General features: G+C 43.3%; 1 protein-coding gene across 3 annotated transcripts in view; it reads left to right on the top strand.

Moving 5' to 3' along the window:
* slc20a2 (solute carrier family 20 member 2) overlaps window positions 1-17,803 on the top strand; it is a 40,095-nt gene extending 22,292 nt beyond the window's left edge. For all 3 annotated transcript variants that reach the window (XM_036527291.1, XM_036527292.1, XM_036527293.1), the window contains exons 3-11: window positions 1,960-2,100; window positions 2,759-2,844; window positions 3,211-3,307; window positions 4,835-4,954; window positions 5,823-6,038; window positions 6,394-6,988; window positions 7,255-7,440; window positions 10,270-10,354; window positions 13,470-17,803. In XM_036527291.1, the coding sequence (XP_036383184.1) occupies window positions 1,960-2,100; window positions 2,759-2,844; window positions 3,211-3,307; window positions 4,835-4,954; window positions 5,823-6,038; window positions 6,394-6,988; window positions 7,255-7,440; window positions 10,270-10,354; window positions 13,470-13,634 (1,691 nt within the window). In that variant the 3' untranslated portion in view covers window positions 13,635-17,803. The remainder of the gene's footprint in view (window positions 1-1,959; window positions 2,101-2,758; window positions 2,845-3,210; window positions 3,308-4,834; window positions 4,955-5,822; window positions 6,039-6,393; window positions 6,989-7,254; window positions 7,441-10,269; window positions 10,355-13,469) is intronic.
* The last annotated feature ends 3,525 nt before the right edge of the window (window positions 17,804-21,328 follow it).

Raw genomic sequence — 21,328 nt, 5'->3', positions numbered from 1 at the left:
CACGAAAACAGAAAGTGCCATTTCATGGCCCTGAGAAAATGCTGCAAAATCAAATTACCATATGAGTTAGAATTTGATATATTTTTCTTCCCAAAAAAATCATGTCAGTGGAAATTTACTTGCTTTACTTGTTCTATCCAATACTACTCAGCAGTGCTGTGACAAGTACATTGTAAAATGGCTGATTTCATTATTCCTATTGGTCAGTTTGTGTTCTGGTCTTGACAGTATTTACTGACATACCACTGGTAAATGGAGTTTTCATACATATTATATTATTGTGCATTGATAAGCATAAATATTGTGACTGATCCTTTCCACATCACTAAGTGGTAAGATAAGGTGCCAAAGATGTGAACATTTACCATCTTGTTTGAAAAGTAGTTATTGTTGCAGGCCAGCAATGACCTCTACTGTGTACAGTTAATATGAAATACATTGTATTACATTAATGGCATTTAGCAGATGCTCTTATCCAGAACGAATTACATCAATTACAGGTTTTAACAATGTTATCCATTCATACAGCTGGATGTTTGCTGAGGCAATTGTGGGTTAAGTACCTTTCCCAAGGGTACGGCAGCAGTACCCCTGTGGGGAATCGAACTGGCAACCTTTCAGTTACAAATCCAGCTCCTTAACCACTGCTACCCTGCTACCCTGTCACCCCAATAAACAAATGTCTCAAAGAAAATGAGTTTGTCTGAAAAAAATTGTACATTCACTGGCTAAAAATTATGAACTACATTTCAAGAAATATATGATATTGGAGGCTGCTCATTATGTATGGCTGCTCTGTATTAGATATGAGACAAGAGTGAGTCTACCATTAGAGTCAATTGCTGATGATTGTGGATGTAGACACAGAAGTGGCGACTCTAATAATTCCTGTAGTAGCCATCCAAGTAAGTAAAATCAAACAAGATCCACCAAAAGGCCATCCAAGTGACAGTGAAGGCTGGTAAGAGCAGCTTTGCAGGACATCCCTGAAAGCTAAATGACAGTTATTCTGAAAAACACTGGAGCATCTGAATGCATGGGTGTTGGAACCTGGGTTTTTAATTGGGTTTTCCTGGGTTTGCCTTTAGGATAGATAGCTCCTCCCTAGTTATCAGACCTGAGAATTCTAGGGTCGAACTTGTTAAACTGTGAGGTCTGCAAAGTGAGATCCCAGGATTCATTATTTGCATATGGTGCACTCCTCACTATTAGACCCACTTTAATTTGTTGTTGGTTGCTCCTACACTAATAGTTCCTATCATGAAGGACATCAGCAAAGCCTACCTGTGTAGATGCTGTCGTTGAGTTACGAGTTCAGATTGCTCTCTGAACGATTCCATTTCATTGAGCAAATCGATGCTTCTTAAACCCCAAGTCTGGTTAGTTTGCTAAAATGGATAAATTTGTAGAAATGGAAAGAAAAAGGATGATGAGAAAATGGGAGGAGGTTGGTCCGCAAATGGAACCTCCAACCTCAAGTCCCCTGGAAAAAATGGAAAAAAAAAATCACATCCCCCCTAAAATGACTTAATGTTGCCAACAGAGTTCACTTATCTCAAATGTCTTCAAACATTTTTATTACTTGCCAGTGAAATGTATAATCTGAGGGATGCATGGACAGGGATTAGTGCTTTAGTGCAGATGCAGCTGTGTTGTCTCTCTGTTCAGATCAGTCATGTACTGCTGAGGAGCTTTGCTCCATATTTTGTTACCCAGAATATATTTGTGCAGATTTGCAATTTATGTGATGACAGGTCAAACAGAGACACTGCAGTAATTCATGGAAGTATACCAGCCATGTCCTCAGTGTGAGTCCGGGGAAAGGGAAGTGTGAGGGCCTCTGCTTGTGCATGTATCCATCAGTATCCATTTTTCCATTCCTGTACATATTCAAGTGCTGGACTTGATGGTAAATGAGTTATTCATCTGAAATCTCCTTTCTCTGTGTCTGCTCTACAGGGTCAGCAGTTTGGCAGCTTATTGCTTCCTTCCTGAAGCTGCCCATCTCTGGCACACACTGCATTGTGGGATCCACCATTGGTTTCTCCATGGTGGCGATTGGCACCAAGGGAGTGCAGTGGATGCAGCTGGTGAAGATTGGTAACCAGTGATTCATTTTCCCTGAGAGTGTGAATAACCGTTATCTGGTGACCTGCAGTGCCTGCACTTTGGGTCGTGTGCTATCACTCTTTCAGATATAAGCCTCTCTGAGGTAAAGTCATCTTTACCTACAGAGGTCCTGATTCGGTAAAACAAACAGCTTCATATCCTCAGCATGTTCACCCTCGTTTTCTTCTAAGGGTCTTGCATGAAATATTCTTGTTTCAGTAACATGTCTTCCATTGTATCTGTTGTCAACATTTTCAGGAAAACCAAAATGGCTCCCTAAGAGTGAAAAGATGTTCACACAATTAGCTTGCTCAAATAAAGTTAATATACAAATATCAACTCTCACTGTGCTGTTGTACAGTTTGTAGTGTAAAACGTAGTATTATAACATGTATTATGAATAGTGTTATGTTTTTCTAGTATTATATATATCTTGTGCTACGAATAACACTCTTTGTGATTGTGTCGATCAAGTATAAGTGGATAAATGTATATATGTGAGTACTGACCCCGTCAAACAGTGTTTACTATTGTTATAGCAGTTTGTGGTAATAGTGTGGATGTGGAGGAGTGGGGGTGGAACAGTGTGGCTCAGGGGATATCCATGATTTTAGAAGCTGAGGTTTAATGGTTTTGCTTACCTTTTCAGTTGCCTCCTGGTTCATATCTCCTCTCCTGTCGGGACTGATGTCTGGCTTCCTCTTCTTCCTCATCCGATACTTCATCCTGAACAAAGTGAGTCTCACACACACAGACACACACACTCTTACATACAGCTCTGGAGTTGTGTGAGAATGCAGTAGGGCTGCCTGAGAATGCAGATGGCCACAGTGTATGAGTTCAGCATCAGCAAGACCCCTGGCCAGTGGTACTGCTCAGCCACCTGGCTTATTAACAAACACCATGGTGAAGGCATGGTCCTATCATTTCGTAACACTTGAAGCCCTTCCTTTTCTGGATGGAAAACACTGTAAGCCCTGTGACACTTGGCACAGCTTTGAATCTAGAGTAAAGGTGGCTAGTTTTGGCTGCAGCTGGAGTTTGAGCCTGTAGTCTTCCAGTCCGTAAACTAGTGAAAGCCTCTTCTCCTTTTCTGTCCAGGACGATCCTGTACCGAACGGACTGCGCGCCCTCCCTCTGTTCTACGCCTCCACCATCGGGATCAACACTTTCTCCATCATGTACACCGGAGCCCCTTGTAAGTCCTGCTACCTGCAAAAGCAGGTCAAACCCTTGGGCACAATGGCAGCTGGCTAAGGAACAGCTGGCAGTCAGGATCCCTGGGTATTACAATAGAAGCCACCTGCCAACAAAAAAAGCTTTTTAAATGCATTCATTCTTAGCTCTGGAACAAGTAGAAGATCAGTGCCCCAGTTTAGTGATAAGGACACTGTGCTGTTGGAGCCTCTATTTTGATGAGTTGTTAAAGCAAGGCCCTGGCTCACTGCTGTCATTAAAGATCCCATGGAAGCAGTGTTAATAATAATGGTAGTAATAATGTTCTATTGTGTTTTATTTATTGTTATTAGTATGCTTTATTAATTCATTTAAAATACAAATTATGTTTGCTATTGTTAGGACATGCAAGGAAATTGGAAACCACAAGGTATGGAAGGAATGCATACTTTCCCAGTAGGTCACAGCAGGTCATGTTGTTATCCTACCTGGGTGTCACGCTGAACCCCTATTTACAGTGGCCAGCCCATGAGAATCCGGTAACCTTACGCCTGCTGTCAGGGTTGGGAGGCTCAAACTGAGCAGAGCTTTCAGGGCCAAGAATGTTCTTTTACCTTTGTTTTATTATCATTTATGGTGTATTAGCCCACTAAGATTACTATGCTATAGCTTGGCTGCCAACTCTTGCACAGAGTAACAAGGCTTGTTTAGCTAAGCTCTCATGAATATCTAGTAGAACTGCATGAACTACCATAGGGCAGTCGATGAGCATATGACTATAGGGGCATTATTAAATGGTGGTAGGATCTCCAACAGCCTGAGGCCCTTCAAGGCTCAACACCGTGGGAAGGTGATCTGGCACGTCACATGACCGACATACTCAGATGGAAACCCCTTGCTTAGAGGGGTCACAGGGGCAGCACCTAGAGCCTTCCCAAAAACAGGACTTGCACCTTCTGACTGCTGAACAGACTCATGACCTGTTTTTCACTCTTCTGCTTTGGAGTCAGTAAGCATTTTGTCCTAAACTAAACTGAGGGTTAGTCATTTATTATAGAGTTTAAAACACAGTGAGGAGTCTGTGCTGGTAGGTTTTGCTTGATGTATCCTGTCTCATCTCAAGCATACATGCAGCTCTTATACTTTCCATATTATGTGTTGTGATAATATTATGTGACGTGTGTTTTGCTGACCCAGGACGACTTGACAACTAGAGCTGTGTTTAAATGAGAAGACCATCCTGGTTAAATAAATAAAGATAAAGTAACTTAATAATTCCATGAGAATAGTTTAAAATGATGGAGCTGTTGTTCATTTACTTTGTAATATAAACTACACTGTACAGTATATACTCTAGGTCTCTCTCCCACTAAAGTGACCTAACCCTGTTCTCTTCTTGACTCTCTCCTTCCTTCCCTCCCTCCCTCTCTCCCTCTTCCTCTTTTTCTCTCTCTCTCTCTCTCCCTGTCCATATCACTGTTCTCACTCTCTTTCTTGCACTCCTTCTCTCCCCATCTCTCTCTCTCTCTTGCTCTCTTCCTGTTGGCAGTGCTGGGTTTGGAGTTGCTTCCTGTATGGGCCATAGCTCTGATCACTCTGGCAGGTTCCCTGGTCTGCGCCGCTCTGGTCTGGTTCTTCGTTTGCCCTTGGATGAGGAGGAAGATCGCAAGTTGGTGTCACTCTCCCTTTGTGTTCTTACCAGACTGTTAAACCTCTCTACAGACAAACCCACAGGCTCTGAAGGTTTTTAGTGTCAGTAACAAATTTGAACCAATGTGTGGCAGTCCTGCACTTCCTCCACATTCTACTTTTGGTCCCTCTTCGGATCCAAAATGGCTGTCTGGGTGTCTGGACCTAGACAGGACAGCTGTTTGAGCCTCTGAGCACACAGTATGGGAGGGCAGTAAACCGGCATTCAGCACTGAAGCTGTAAATACTGCGACTCAGTGACAGGGTGATGTGCATCAGCGAAGCCATTATTACCAGGTGGAGGTCTCAGGGATTTATCCTGCTGGGCCACCCGCAGGAGGACCTCCCTGCCTCAGAAGGCAGAAAATATACAATTACAGTGGATGGGAATTGATTGTTCTCAGAGTTCACCGGTATACTTTTGTGCCATCATTGCCTCTGGCTGCACCTCTACGCTAATCCAGCTGTCCTAACATAAACCTGCACAAGTCAGAGGACGCTGGCTTCAGAGCAGGGAGTAGAAATTGTTGAGAAATGTGCACTCCTGAATCTGTGCACCCCGAATCTCTGTACCCCTGTATTATTCCCTTCCCCTCAAACAACTGGTTAAAGCAGCAGAAGCAGTTTAACTGAGATAGCCAGTTATGTTATAAGAATGTATTTATGAAGCCAAAGATGGATCTTAATCTACAGTCTACTAGAATTATAGTTGACTATTTCTCATGTAGAATGCATATTTCAAGGTATGGCTCGAGTTCCTGTGGTACTCAGCTCCTGTGGGCTGTGCTTAGTGCTTTTTTTTACAGCTGACTCACTCGTGCTCAGCCCTCTTTCCATGTGGTACACAGGTCAGCTAAAGAAGGAACAGGCCTTGTCCAGGATATCGGATGAGAGCTTGGATAAGATCCCAGAGGAAGAAGAGACCCCAGTGTTTAAAGAGCTGCCAGGAGCCAAGGGCACGGACGACGCTGTGGTGCCCCTCACTGGCAGAGGGACAGAGACCTCCGCGGAGCTCACTAGCCTGGCCAACGGGGGCACAGTCCTGCCTAACGGCCGAGTCTATGGTGAGGACCTCTGAGATGAGGTTTAAACGTGGTCTGTGGTGAGAAGTGGAAGAAGTAGAAGTTGTAGGGCCTCCTTATAACGAATGTCAAACCTACAGTGTCAGTCTTCAGTTCTAGCCACCGAACCACTTGATTCCAATGCGGTAACCTGACGACAGCAGTTCAGCTCACCGTCTCCCTCTCAGCTACCTCCCTCTCCCTCTCTCTCCCTCTCTCTCAAGCTATGTCTCTCTCTTTCTTTCTCTCAAGCTCTCTTTCCCTCTCTCCCTCTCTCTCTGTCTCTCTTTCTTTCCATCCCTCCCTCTCTCCCTCTGCCCCCTCCACACTGACAGGTGCTCTTCTCTTTGTCCTGTAGGCAGGACTCACTCCATGACAAATGGCTGTCTGAAGTCTCCACTCTCGAATGGCAGTTTCAGTTTTGACGGTCACATGCGCAGTGACGGGCAGGTGTACCACACGGTGCACAAAGACTCAGGGCTGTATAAGGACCTGCTCCACAAAATCCACCTGGGACGCCTGGAGGACGAGAGCTCCCGACCTCCCCCCGAAAACTACCGCGCGCTGCGGCGCAACAACAGCTACACCTGCTACACGGCGGCCATCTGCGGCATGCCCGTGCAGCCGCTGCTGCGCAGCGAGTCCAGCGCGAACGCGGAGGACAGCGAGAAGCTGGTGGGCGACAGCGTGTCTTACTCCAAGAAGCGTGTGCGCTACGACAGCTACTCCAGCTACTGCAACGCTGTGGCTGAAGCGGAGATCGAGGCGGAGGAGGGGGGAGTGGAGGTGAAGCTGGCCGCCAACCCCATGGACTCCCTGCCTCCCCCTCTGGATGACGTTGTGGAGGAGGACAAGGAGGAGAAAGACAAGCCGCAAGTCTTCCTGCTCTTCCACTTCCTGCAGATCCTCACCGCTTGCTTTGGCTCTTTCGCTCATGGAGGCAACGACGTCAGGTGATGCGCGTGCTCACACACACACACACACACACACACCCACACATAACCACGCACGCACACATACACACACCCACCCCCCAATGTCAGTAACATCCGCTACCACACCAGCACACCACCCCCACACTCTCATATTTTTAATAAGAAAGTGGTATTGTGTGGTATTGCCTGGTATGTTGTGGTATTGTGTGGTACTGTGTATCCTGGTGAGAAAGAAGCAAAACTGTTTGTCTTGAGTGTGACACCTTCTCTTCCCTCCCCTATAGTAATGCTATTGGCCCACTGGTGGCGCTGTGGATGATTTATGACCAGGGCGCGGTAATGCAGGACGCTGCCACGCCCATCTGGCTGCTGTTCTATGGAGGCATAGGCATCTGTGCTGGCCTGTGGGTGTGGGGCCGCAGGGTTATCCAGACCATGGGGAAAGACCTGACCCCCATTACACCCTCCAGGTGAGATCAGTCTGCGGCACAGAGGGAGGCCAGACACCCCTCCAGCAGGGGGTCAGCCTTCCATCATCAGTGCCATTTCATACACACGCGCGCACACACACACACACACGCGCGCACACACACACACACACACACACACACACACTCACACACTCATACACACACTCACACTCACTCACTTCCACTTGTACTCTATACACAACACAACACTACACACTCTGTTGGTCCACTGGTGGCACTGTGGATGATGGATGACTCTACTCACATATTACATACTACTTCCAGCAGTCTGCGCACACATACACTCACAAACTTTACTCCTACTCTACGCACACACACCACATATATACTACACACATGCACAACCACTTACACTAAACTCGCATATACCATATATTCAGTATTTAACATGCTAATTCATCAAGCACTCTCAGACATATAAAATACATGTGTCATAGTATCTTAACATATCATCTCTGTTCAGCACACAGTGGTTGAGCCTGTGCATGTGACTTAAATGTTACTATATAATCTATATAACCATACATTTGCCACGTATTTTACACAGCAGACATACAGGCACTTGGTACCCCAGTGCTATAGATGACAGGGGGCCTCTGGAAGCTGCCGTCAGTTCACAGATTCCTGTCAAGTAGCCAGAACATCCCCACAGGCCACATGTGTTTAGTTCACCCTCTTTGTAAGCATTAGAGGAAGAGCCACAGGTCTCCATTAAGGTAGAAATGTGTCCTGGTAGAAGGGGAAGGTGCGTGGGAATGCTGCAGATTGGTGTGAGGGTCCTCTGTTACGTGCTCCTGGGCTGGGGACTCTGCCAGCCGTCTGTTGAGCCGGGGCTATGGCAGGACACTGTGGCCTGGCAGCAGTATCACACAGACCGGCAGGAAGTGAGCGGGCATGGGGCATTTTGGGAGATGGGATGTCAGTAGGAGTCTTGTCCAGCAGCAGACAAAAGCTGTTTTCATGAATGGACACAGGGGAAGGGAGCAGGCAGGCCTTAGCCAAATCCCCTCTTTCTCACCCCCCACTCTGTTTTCATCTGAAGAGACCTTTACTCTCTCTGCTTTTCATCTTGGGGGTAATGTCACCCTTCCCTTTTTCAGCCAAAACAGAATTCGCTTTGGTTCAACATTCAATAGTTTTTTTTACCCCAAAAGTGTCAGTTTAGTTACATCATCCATCAGCTGATAGGTCGTTTATTTCCCCTCCTGTGGAGCATAGTGTTGTCCCATGGCGACAGGACGTGGGGGGGACTTTGACCCCCCCTCCCAACTCTGTTGTGTAATGAGCTGCACACAGATAAGCGGTGACATGGAGACCGCCGAATAGCTGATAATCCATTCTGGGTGAACGCTAAAACTGTGGCAGTGTTCAGGATGGAGGGTCAACACCTCCCAGGGTCAACAGTCAACATGCTGTGTGCGTGAGTGGAGAAACACAGTACACATTTTAATCACATAGATGAACACACAGACATACCAAACATACACTTATTCCCTCAGTAATAATGAAATGAGATGCCATTACACCATCAGCACTCTTTCTCTGTGGTTCAGTTCTGACACAGCCAAGAACCTTCAGCAGCAGACTCCCCTCCCTCTCTTTCCTCCTCTCTTTCTGTCAGTTCACTTCAAATGTGGTTCATTTGCATGACCTTAAGTACAGTGTTGCCAAATCAGTGGACTTAACATGAATAGCACTGTTGTCAATTATAATAAAAGCATAATATGCTTTTATAAAACTAAGAACAAAAAAATGAACAAAAAGGAATCTCGCTGCTTTCCATAAACAGAAACGCTGTTGTAGCAGAATTACAGAATCTACTTACTGTCTCTGTTTCTCTAGCTCTGTCTGTCTCTCCCTCGCACACACACACACACACACACACACACACACACACACACACTCTTACTCTCTCTCTTGCTGCCTGTGTGTGTCTCTTTCTTTGTTTTTGTTCTCTCTCTGCATATCCCACTTTCTCTCTCCCTTGCTGGGTTCATCCACTTTGTACATAAATGCAGCTGCAAGTTGCCCTTTCTGGCCTTAATACCATCCAATTAAAACACTGTGGCTGCAAAACAGGAACAGTCCCACTAGAAGCATTTGTGAAAAGTATGTTAGAACAGCTTAGTGTGCTAATGAGTTAGTACTGCTTAGTGTGCTAATGAGTATGTGCTTGTGTGAGAGACTGGGAAGCCTAGTTTTGTACCAGTAGTCTTTATGCAGCTGCCTACTACACAAATAACTGATGTGATAGAATTGGCTTGCTAGATAACCAATGGAAAAATAAATAAGAGTCAGCAGGCAATGCAAAACAACCCTGTTTTGTAACAAAAGTTTAGACAGACAGGCACAGCTTGCATTCAACTATGTTCTAAGTAGAAGTTCAGGATTGCCTTAGAACTGCTTAGGCCTCCACATCAGTACAAATGTGGCTTGGCTTTCGTGCCAGTGCAGTTTTGCCTTAGTGGAAATGCAGCCTGGTGTTAGAGGCTAGGGCTTCACTGCATTGCAGACGTGTTGATGTTATACTCTTGCAGTTGCCTAAAAGGCAAGTGAGTTTTTTCCTCATACTTACGGCTTCTGTCATGTGTTTGTGTGAACAGACACACAACTTCACTGTGAGCTGTTCGTGACAATCTTTGGTGAGCCAAAAAAAAAAGTTGTGTGAACAAACCCTCTTGTCTTTTTTTCACTTTCTCTCTCACACACCCTCTCTCCCCGTGGTTAAGACGGCCGGCGTTGCATGCAGTCGGTGATAGTCAATGTCAAGGAGTGAGTGTGAAGTTTGTCTCTTGTTACTTCCTGCAGTGGATTCACTATTGAACTGGCATCGGCGCTCACTGTTGTGTTCGCCTCCAATATTGGACTCCCTATCAGTACCACACACTGCAAGGTATGCCTGAGTCATGTGACCTGGTCCCGCCCAGGCCTCTCAGATCACCCAGTCTGCCAGTGGGGGAGGGGGGAGATCACATTGCTCTGGGGGGGTGGCATAAATATATGAAGAGCAATATGAATTGCTCTTACTGCTCAGTCTGTTTGAAAAGAGCTGAGGACATGGGCAACTTAAGCACTCACGTTTATTTCGGCAGAGTGCAAAGCAGTGGCAATAGAATTCTCCTCTCCTCTTCCAACACAGACCACTTACCATCAGACCGTGACGGTGTCAGTTACCAACAGACTGTGACGGTGTCAGTTACCAACAGACTGTGACGGTGTCAGATACCAACAGACCGTGAAACTGTCAGTTACCAACAGACCGCAACGGTGTCAGTTACCAACAGATCGTGAAACTGTCAGTTACCAACAGACCATGAAACTGTCAGTTACCAACAGACTGCAACGGTGTCAGTTACCAACAGACTGCGACGGTGTCAGTTACCAACAGACCATGAAACTGTCAGTTACCAACAGACCGCAACGGTGTCAGTTACCAACAGACCATGAAACTGTCAGTTACCAACAGACTTCAACGGTGTCAGTTACCAACAGACCATGAAACTGTCAGTTACCAACATACCGTGATGGTGAGACAGTGCTCATTACAGGCAAGCTGACTTGTCACTTACAGTACTAGTATTAATTTCAACTGGTAACAAGGCAACCGCTTTAGCAACTTCTGTGCATGACAATCAGCTCCTATTTTAGTTCCCCCCTCGCAGTGATATTTCACTCAGGTCCCCCAGGGGGCACCGTGCTCTCCCCTCTTGCCCAGACTGGAGTTGTCGACGTGGAGACATGATCTGAGAGAACCAACAGGAGCCCCACCGCTGGTCTCCATCGACGTTGTGTGTCATGGCCCTCCTCTCTTCCCCCCCGTCCCTCCCATTGCATGCTGTGGTGTGGGACGGCGTTTGTGTCACGCTCCACTCCTCTCTCATCATTGTACTTTTACTTTGTGTTTGTTTTGTTCTGTTTCCATTTCTTCACAGTGGATTTTGCATTGAAGTAATGAGTGCTCTAACTGTGCTTGTTGCCTCAAATGTGGGCATCCCAATAAGCTCCACTCACTGCAAGGTACTGGAGTGTTGTAGTGAAGCTGTACTAGTGCTCATCACCATCGCTTCACTTCTGCCCTTTGTGAGAAAAACAATCAGCATTTTAATGACTTTTGCACTTTTCCTTATTTGAAATACTGAGGTCACAAATTTTATGCACGCACACAAAAGTAAATGCAAGTCACGTTACACAAAAATTAATATGCCAGTTATACAGAAATGTCATAACTTCAGTATATGTCCCATATACTGACGTTCATATGGCTATGAGCTTTGCCAGCAGATTTATCAGTGTGAAGTAGCAGTTTCAACTGCCACAATAAACAGAAGTACTTCTAAAACAGAGGAAATGGGGGATATTGGGATATACACATATAAACAAATACATTTCTATGTTTATATGTATCCTTATGTTATCATGGACCCAGATTCCCATCCTTTTGAATTCGGTTTGTTTTGGCCTCTCTAAAGCGACTCAGTTGATGCATGTTGTTCTTTAGTGTGTTACAGTGAGCTCAGTGTGGACATTTTAATTGCCATTAGAAGGAAAAATGCACAAGTTACAAAACCTTTTGAAACTTTACAAATTTTTTCAAAATCAGTTTGCAGCCATTTCTTGATCTACCATGTCATTTTCAACATTTAATTTTAATAGAATTATCTTTAACCAGATAAAACTAACAACTAATTTTTCTGAGTGAATTTTTTTTTCAGTTTTATTGTGTGTTGTAGGGATGGGCAACAGCTGGCCTTGTGTGGTGTGTTTGTAGGCCTGATGAAGGACACACAGCTCAGAAGCATTTGGGGTTTGCTATCTGTTAGGGGAGGTAGGAACATCAGCCGACAGGTGGGGCTGGGCCAGGTAAGAAGTAGTACAGTGTAGGTTTAATCTTCAGCCAGTTGCAGAACTATGGTTTCCAAATAGATAGTGTTGAGAGTACTGTCACACAGTTTTTAGAGAGATAGTATCATTATGGAGCACAGCTCACCTCCACAGAGGAGTCTGCGCAATGACTGGAGCCCAGCTGCCCCCATTAGCTGAGTCTGTTTGTCCTCACCCAGGCAGCCATCAGTGTGCAGTGATGTGTCTTGTTTATATGCAGACCCAGCTAACCCAATGCTCACAACATCACTGGAACATTGTATCAGTGTTTTCAGTTATGTTTTTGTGTTAGCTGGGATTAAGTACTTTTGGAGATGAACAGGCTGATGGAGCACTGTCAGAGCTGGTATTTATTCAAAGCTCTAAATGGCCTTGTATTGTAAATGCAGATCCTGTCAGCAGGCCCCACGCCCCGCTGTGGGAAGCGTTTCAAAGAGCAGGTCCGGCCAGAGCCGCTTGCACAATGGTGTCCACCATCACAGTAAACAAGTGTGACATTCTGAGCTGAGACACTTAGCCACGAGAACCAGCACTTGACCCCTCCTCCAGAATTAGCTGCCCCTCCCCCACTCCCTCCTCCTGATCAGTCTCAGATTACTACCCCTAGGACTTGTCAGCAGGTATCTCCAGTTTCAGCTGCCACAGAAACCCCTCCTCTGCCCCACCTGCTGCTCCACCCTTGAGAGTTCAGGGCATGCTGGGATATATCACTGCACACCATAGTCCCGGATCTGTAAGAATGTGTGTTGAGGCGCAGCTTTTTTTATCCTTTGTACATATGAAGGGAACCGAAGTGTACAGTAAGAATACGATCGTTTTTATTGTTTGCCAGTGAGCAGAAGCAAAACTTGTCTGAAATCTGAAGTCAAAAGAAACAGATTATCTGAGTGATTCATGAATTCAGATCCTAAGGAAAAGGACTCCGTTGTGTCCTTTTCTGTACTGTTGTGGGAGGATTGGGTGCCTACAGGTTTCAGACGGCGCTGCGCTGCAGTGCAGCTGTGTGTCCATCTGGCTGAGATTGAAGTGTGTTGAAATGGATGGATCCATACTAACCTCTGTGTGTGTATATGTGTGTGTGGCCTTAGCGCATTCTGCTGCTGATTGGGTGCTTGTGTGTTGCCCAGGTGGGGTCTGTGGTCGCTGTTGGATGGATCCGCTCCAAGAAGGCGGTGGACTGGCGCCTCTTCAGGAACATCTTCCTGGCCTGGTTCGTCACGGTGCCTGTGGCCGGGCTCTTCAGCGCTGCCGTCATGGCACTGTTCGTCTACGGCATCCTGCCCTTCGTCTAGGAGGAAACCCCCCAAGCTGGGGCTGTGCTCGCCCCTACGAGGGAGAGAGGGGAGAGCAGGAGAGATTGTGGGATCACAAGCTACATGGAAAACCTCCAGAATATTCTGTTTGGGTTATCTATTTTTATTTTAATTTCAGCTTTTATTTATTTTCTTAAGAAACAAACTGCACACCAAATTAGTTTCATCTTCCAGATAAATCTGCTGTACAGACAACACTAAGAGTAGGTTTTTTTATATAGTAAGATGAAAGGGTTTGATTAAAAAGTAACTTTGTTAATAAGGATGTGTGTGTTTACACACAAAGACACACACACACATATACACACACACACATATATGCACACCTTCATAGAAATACAGACATGCTACATACCTGCAGCTATACATAGATTATATATCCATATACTTAATAAAGTTTATTGCTACCTGAATCTTGGTGTTGTACTGAGTAGTGTAGTGTCCCTGAAAACAGAGGTGTAAATATTGTATCATTTGAGTGAGATTTTGTGGAACTGAAGCTTTTGCTTTGAGTAATCTCAGCCCCCACCCAAACATGCCAGTCGGCACGGTAATGGTACGACTACACCACGCCGCTGCCCATGGGAGAGATGGAGTAAGTGAGATACAGTTCTGTAATTTTAGTTTTTTCATTAATGCTAGCATACACAGTTCAAATGAAAGAGGTTCCTGTATTTCCTGTATATCCTGTTATAAGGTGGATTTCACATTTTAATAATGTATTATATTGTAATTTCTACTGTAAATATTTTCCGCAGTGTTTTCTTTTGTTTTCAGTTGTTTTTGCATTGGGGGGTCTCCACATGACACATCACATAGTCACACTCTAGTAATGTGCCAACCTGGGTCTGGTCCAAATGTGGAATGTAGTGAATGACAAAACTCTGAGAATGGCCCAGTATTACCATTAGCTTTAGCCTCAGAAGAGCCTAGCATCACAGGGTTAGGGTTAGTGTTAGCATTAGCATTAGAACAGCCCAGTATTACAGGACAGCAGGACTCAGTGGTGTCAATCTCAGTAGTTCTGCAGTACTGACTGACAGTATTTCCTAGTCCCCCTCAGACACTGATACTAACACACACGCACTCTCATGGCACACTGATACCAGCATACCTGATCCCAACTGATACTAAAACACCCCAACTTGGATTTGAATTTTTAACTGTCATCTTCAGTTCATATCTAATTTTGAGAATGTGCAAGTTTGTTTCAGTAATGTTTTGTAGGATTAAGCTGGGATTGAAGTATGGGTTTTTTCATATGAGAAGAATAGTAACACATTGTTACCAAGCAGGGCAGCCTCGTGACCCTGTTGCAATGCCATGATTAATATTATATCACTGACTTTTGTGTTGATCTGTTGTGAGGGGACCTCTGCTCATTTTCTGCCCTTTTGAAAAATATATAATTTACCAAAGATACAGAGGAATTAGTTTTTCAGTATCTATATTGTCAGTATAATATTGATGTCTCGAGAAGCATCGTGGAAATGTTATCTTCAACACTGGTTATTCCTTGGTTTCCCAAGTTTAAGACTTACCAATTTGTGTGTGTGTGTGTGTGTGCGTGTGTGTGTGTGTGTGTGCGTGCGTGCCTACAGGTGAACAGTGACTGTGCTGGCTTTGTTTGGAAGGTGTTCTGAGTGGGTAGAACAATAGCCTACTGTTTTAGAGCTAGACAGGTTGTTTAAAATAGTAGGATCTCAATATGCCTGCACCTAGCCTTCTCACTCGATGTCACCTACAGACAGACTGCAGCACATAGACACTTTGATTCTAGATTATGTGGTCCCCTTTCAGACAAAAACTTGTGCCAGCTATATTACAGCAAAGGGTAACATATGTATAGGAGCTTTTCTGGAGTGTCCATTTAATTGCACCACAAAACATCATATTTTGGATCATGTAGGGTCAGTTTAACAGGCTGTGTGATGGACTAGGTATGTCCTCCTCTCCCATTTGGTTTTTGCAGTAGAAAGACTGTGAGCTATGTATACTTGTGCCATAGTCTGTCCTCCATTTCTCATACTGTTACCAGTCAAGCCATAATGGAGGCCTCTCCACATTAAGCTGCAGTTATCACACAGCAATACTCCACACAGGCAACAGTTGAGAAATTTATCTTACCTTCTTTGTCTGTTCCATGGAGTTTCTGCTTGGGTGTTCTTCCACTGGTAGCATTTACTGTGGGCTTCATAACAGACTCCATGATTTAAACTTTGGCTTTGTCAGTCAGGCAGAAGTGGTGCATTTAAATCGTAACTCCTTACCCCAGCTGTTGTAGCAATATTGTGACACAGACTGGTAATTGTAGCAATGTTGTAACAGCGACTGGTCATTGTAGCAATATTGTGACAGAGACTGGTTTTTGTAACGATGTGATTGAAACTGGTCATTGTAGCAATGCTGTGACACAGACTGGTTATTGTGGTGGCATTGCGAGTAGTCGTTGTGATGATGTTGGGAGACCGATACCGTGAGTTCAGTGTGGTGTGCTGTATAAGGTCAGGTTGATATCTTCAGAAAGAGAAGTGCAGAGATACAGGAACACAAGGATCAGATGATCACCCAGAGGTATCTATCACAATCACCAGTCAAACTGATCCAAGGACTCAGATATGAGAATATAATATGTGTGTGTGTGTTCTTTATCTCTGGAAGGCCAGGAACTGCCTGATCATTAATGCCTCATATCACCAGCTTCAGGGAGGAATTCTCCTGACAAAAAATGCAAATGTTTTCGTATTATTAATAGACCCAACCCAAAATGTGTACGGTTTGTTGGCTTTTCTTCTCATTTCTATCTCCCATTTGGACAGATCTTTCCCATGGCCTTGTACAGTTGTTTTTTATTTTGTGTTATATACAGTAGGCTGTGGTGTTTACAGTGTAACCGTGTAGTTGAACCCATTGCCTAAAAATGCCAATGAAAGAAAATGATCAACTAATAAGTGCAAGAAAATAACCAGAAGTGTGAATTAAGATTCATTTCCTTATTTTTCTGTTTTCTTTTGTAGTGATAGTTATAATTATCCATTCACTACTGCAGTCTAACACTAAGTGATACGTATGTATGGGTGCGATTCATTTAATAATAAAAAAATAGATAAATGAATAAATTTCCATCTGACTATATTTTTCTACCATATCTGAACTGAACGCAAGCGAGTGACACACGGTGTGTCCACTGCTCTGTGCAGACTGCGTGTGGTTGCTGAGAGATCAGACTTTAAAATAATTTTCTTGTTTATTTTTTAATTCTATATTAAGCACTTTGTAATTTTGTTTCCCACTTGCTGCATTGAAGTCGTATATCAGGAGGTCAGACACAGAATGCCTCTGCGGGGATGGGGCAGGAGCCCACTGAGCTTCCTGCTGTTGTGCCACTTTTCATCTGGGCTTTTTCTGAATGTTGAATGGTTGTTTATTCTCAAGTAGGTACATTAACACCCGCCTCCCGCCCACTAAAATAAGCATAACTGGCCTTGTGACGCACACTTTTTTCTCCAGTAGCTCACTCAGTGTTTGTAAAGTGCTATGCAGTGTTCATCCTGCTGGGGGCGCAATGTGTTGTGCATCCTGCAGGAGTGCAGTGTGGTGTCTCGCTAATGTGGTGGAGTGAGTTGTTTCTAACTCATAAGTACACTCCTAGTCTCAGCTAGAGGGTGAGCGGAGTCAGGGGGATGGGGTGTACATGACCATGTGATCCGTTATCTATGTCAGACACCTATGATGCAGGTATCAGCAGCCATGTTTCATTTCTGAACCAGACCATTTAGTCCTTTTCAGCCACTCAAGACAAGCTGCCAGTTCATCAACCGTTCTTGCGTTGTGAAGTTAGGGTTCAGTAAACCTGAATCAGGACTCTACAGCACATTTCTGTTATTACCTCATGGTTATAGTGGTGCTTTTTTCCTTTAATTAGTTCAAATTGTAGGGTTAATTCTGCGCTAGCCAGCTGTCTTCTGTAGTCTTGCTGTCGTACTCCTGCTGCTCTGTGTTGTATCTTTACTTCCACTGTTGCTGTGACGTGTCCTATTACCTGCCGTCCTGGCTTTGTAGGCTGCATTCTCCTGCTAAGAACTGGACTGTAAACCTAACAATACTGTTCTGATTTGCATATATAATGTACTGTATTTTTTGGTTTTAATTTTGGTGAAAATTGTCAGCATTTAAAAAAAAAACTTAAATTATGGGAATTAAAATTACAAAGAATGCCAAAACTGAACTGCTTCTGTGTCTGGTGTGTTAGTGATGTTGCTGCCACTTACAGGAAGTCACACAGTGTCTTTTGGAGGAATATGACTTATAAGGATGTTAACATGGTGTTTGATTGTTTTCTCATTAATGGTGATATACCTAGGTAACTTGCCAAATAATGTTTTTTTTTACCACATTTTTAGAAGAAAATATACAGTATATATAGAATATGGATCTTGGCTTCTCAAGCTTAAGTCTAGATCAGTCGCAAGAGTTATGTAATTATTCTGGATTCAAATTCCCTTGTTACACACAGAAATGACAGGAACTTTCAGCTGTCAAGGGAAATTCAGATGTTCCTTAAAACAGAACTTGAGGCATGTGAAAACTGAGAGAGGTGACTATTATGTTTGTGCTGTTACTGGTTTGTGTTGCTCTGGTGTTAATTGAGCAATCAGGGGATCTGGCCTGTTTGGCAGCTCTGCCTGTAGAATTTGTCCCCAAAGTCACATCAGAATTACACCAGTTTATTTATACCAGAATTAAAAGACTTGGTGTTCTGGGGGGTGTGCACCCATCTCCAAAGGAACATTCCACAGCCAAACCTTCTTACACCTTCCTTTACCACAAAGAGTCAAACAAATTTTATTAAATATTGCCTTCATCCAAAGACATGGTCATGGGTGCATTGCCCAGAAAATGTGATTTATAGTGACTTATACAGTTCTGCCAGTAGAGAACTCATGATCTTGAAGATGTGTTCATACTGTGATGTTATATAAAGAGTCGTCCTAACTAAACAATTAACAGTGACATATTGTTGGGGATTTTGTGTACAATTTGCTCTTGAGAGGGCAGAACATTCAAACTGGAGAAAAAGTAGGAAATTGCCCTCAGTTCACTAAGGACCTCTGAAGGTCAACTAATGTCTGCATCTTGCAGCACAGTCTACTATGTGTCAAATATGACTAAACATAAATAAGAAGCTTCTGCTATGACTTGGCATTCCTAAAGTCTCCCCTTGAAGCACACAAGTTAGCTGGGTTTGTTTTGCAGTGAAATGACAGCTCCATACCATCGACACATTTAATTTTGATCCTTTTCTGTAATGCATTGATTATCTTCTTTGTCTCTGTTGGTGTTTGTGATAAAATGCAGCTTTTTCCCAGTCAAGATAAACACACCGTGAAAGAGGGCAGCCTGGAGCAGCTCTTCCTGAAGCAGTCTGCTTGTATTCCTCCTTGAATACAAATTTAAAAGGAAAATACAGGCATGTGCAAAGCTTGGCAGTTAGTCATATCAAGCTTTTTCTTCATCGTGTGTAAGGGGAAAAACTGAGTATTTTGCATTGAGCTGTAGTGAGAATGCATATTCATGTGCAAAATGAAACATATTGACTGAATTTTAGGAACATCAAGCTGCATTGTGCATTTTTTTCCCTTTGAGCACTTTTAGCCTGTTTCTTAATACTTAATCCTTAATACAGGCAACACAATCTGAATCAAATTGAAATGAGCTGCTGAAAAGCCATTGCTCAACATAATCCCAAATTTACAAGGAATCAGTTCACATCAGATTCGGATTAAAACGCTTCTGCAGAGAGTTTATTTCTGGCTCTCCTCCCACTGTCTTTCCAGCACTCCACCCCTGTCCCGCCGCAATATCCACAACTATTTGTTTACAGCTCGCTGAGAAACTGCTTTATGGCTAAAGGAATAAGCATGTTGGAACATAAATGTTCATTCAAAGGAAAGAATTCTAACATCTCGGTTCAGCTGGGGTATTCAGACAATTGACCACTGGTAATGCATTTGTTAGTATTCAGTATTAACAGAGTTTATGGTTCTGATGTTGAAAGGGTGCTGGCAGACAGAGCAGAAATAGTGGCCCAGGACATTTTAATGATGATAATGTAATTAATGTCTCCTTAGGAATCATAATGCTATATTGGGAAAAAAGCTTTTTTTAAAGGATAACTTTAATGACCTTGTATAATGATGTTTTCTTCTTTTTAAATTTTAGCATGATTAAATATAACAACCCCTCTTCTTGTTCTTCATTTTTTTTTTGTTGAAGGCAATTTGATGATTCCCTGACTGTATGCAGTTTGCCTAATACAGAAAACACCTGTCTGAAGACTGAGTGATTTCCTTGTTGCTGTTCTCCATGTCCTGTCATTCCTGAATCATTAAGAATAGCATGTCTCAATATATAATTTTTTATATTGTACTTCACATATAACTATAATTAAATGTATAGGTATGTATACAGTATTGATATCCTATCAAGATTGTATATAAACCCCTATTTATCTAGACCTTTCCTGTGAAAATGTGGATTTTCTGACAGTTTTCAGGAATGTAATCTGCAGTTATATAATTGTGTTTAGGATGTTATGACTAAACAGGATTAAATTCCCAAAGACCTGGCTTATCATGGGGTTTCCAGGAATGCACTAGAATGACTAGATCATCAAAGTGGGGACTGCCTATGGCTCAGTCTGTGGTTTTCATAGCTAAAGCAGGACAGAATCTATGAAGTTTCTTGGATAAGTGAAACACCTGCAAGATTATTATATCCTATAAAATGGAAGAAAATACATTTTGAAAAGCAAAGAGCTCATTCAGTATGAGAAACCTCACTGTCTTTCAATTAGTTACCAAGCTGCCAGTGTCACATGTGGACTGTAACATGCAACTTGCTCCAACTCTCCAATTGGTCCATAATGCAGCTACTTGCATTCTAACCAGAACAAGGAGATCTGAGCATGTAACCCCAAGACTGTAGTAAAGTACAGAGTATGTGTAAGACTGTAGTGAACTATGTAGTATGTGAATGCGTGTAGTGCACTGTGGAATTGCCTGCAGCTGCTGTAGATTATGCATCACCTATACTGCTTAGAAGTGTGTCAAAAGGCAGATTGGTGGAATTTTAAGATTATTGGCCTAAATCAGAAGGAATGTACTGAGGAAATCCTGACATTCTCTCTACATTTGGTCTCAGTCAATCACCTGCATGCACAGAGCTGATTGCTGCTGATCATTTTCTGCAAAGTTCATAGAGTTTTTGGGATCAATGCCTTGTCACAGAAAGGATACAGCGTTCTAGTGTGTTAAGTTGAACTTCTGAATATTTTCAAGCTAATATTTCTTTTCTAAATATTATGAGTAAGCATCTCAGTAAATCAGCAGCAGGTTGCAGGTATGGTATGGTAAATTGTAGTATTCTATGTTATGAATATGAGTCACTATTTTAGATTATTTTGCATTAAAACCTTATCTTGCTGCTTGCTGTTGTCACTAATGTATAACTACCTAACTGGTTAATATGTCACAAGTTAGCTCAGTTGGCAATAGTGTTTAATAAGTAACTTGATAAAACTATTAAAGAATCAACAAAGATAACCATATCTATACACATATTTCCAATTAACAACAAATGTAATTAGTTACATAGTTACACAAATATTCAAA

This window comes from Megalops cyprinoides, chromosome 4 (genome assembly GCF_013368585.1).
Source record: "Megalops cyprinoides isolate fMegCyp1 chromosome 4, fMegCyp1.pri, whole genome shotgun sequence".
Lineage (NCBI taxonomy): Eukaryota > Metazoa > Chordata > Actinopteri > Elopiformes > Megalopidae > Megalops > Megalops cyprinoides.
The sequence above is the reverse complement of the archived record's forward strand: the minus strand, read 5'-3'. Positions and strand labels throughout refer to the sequence as shown.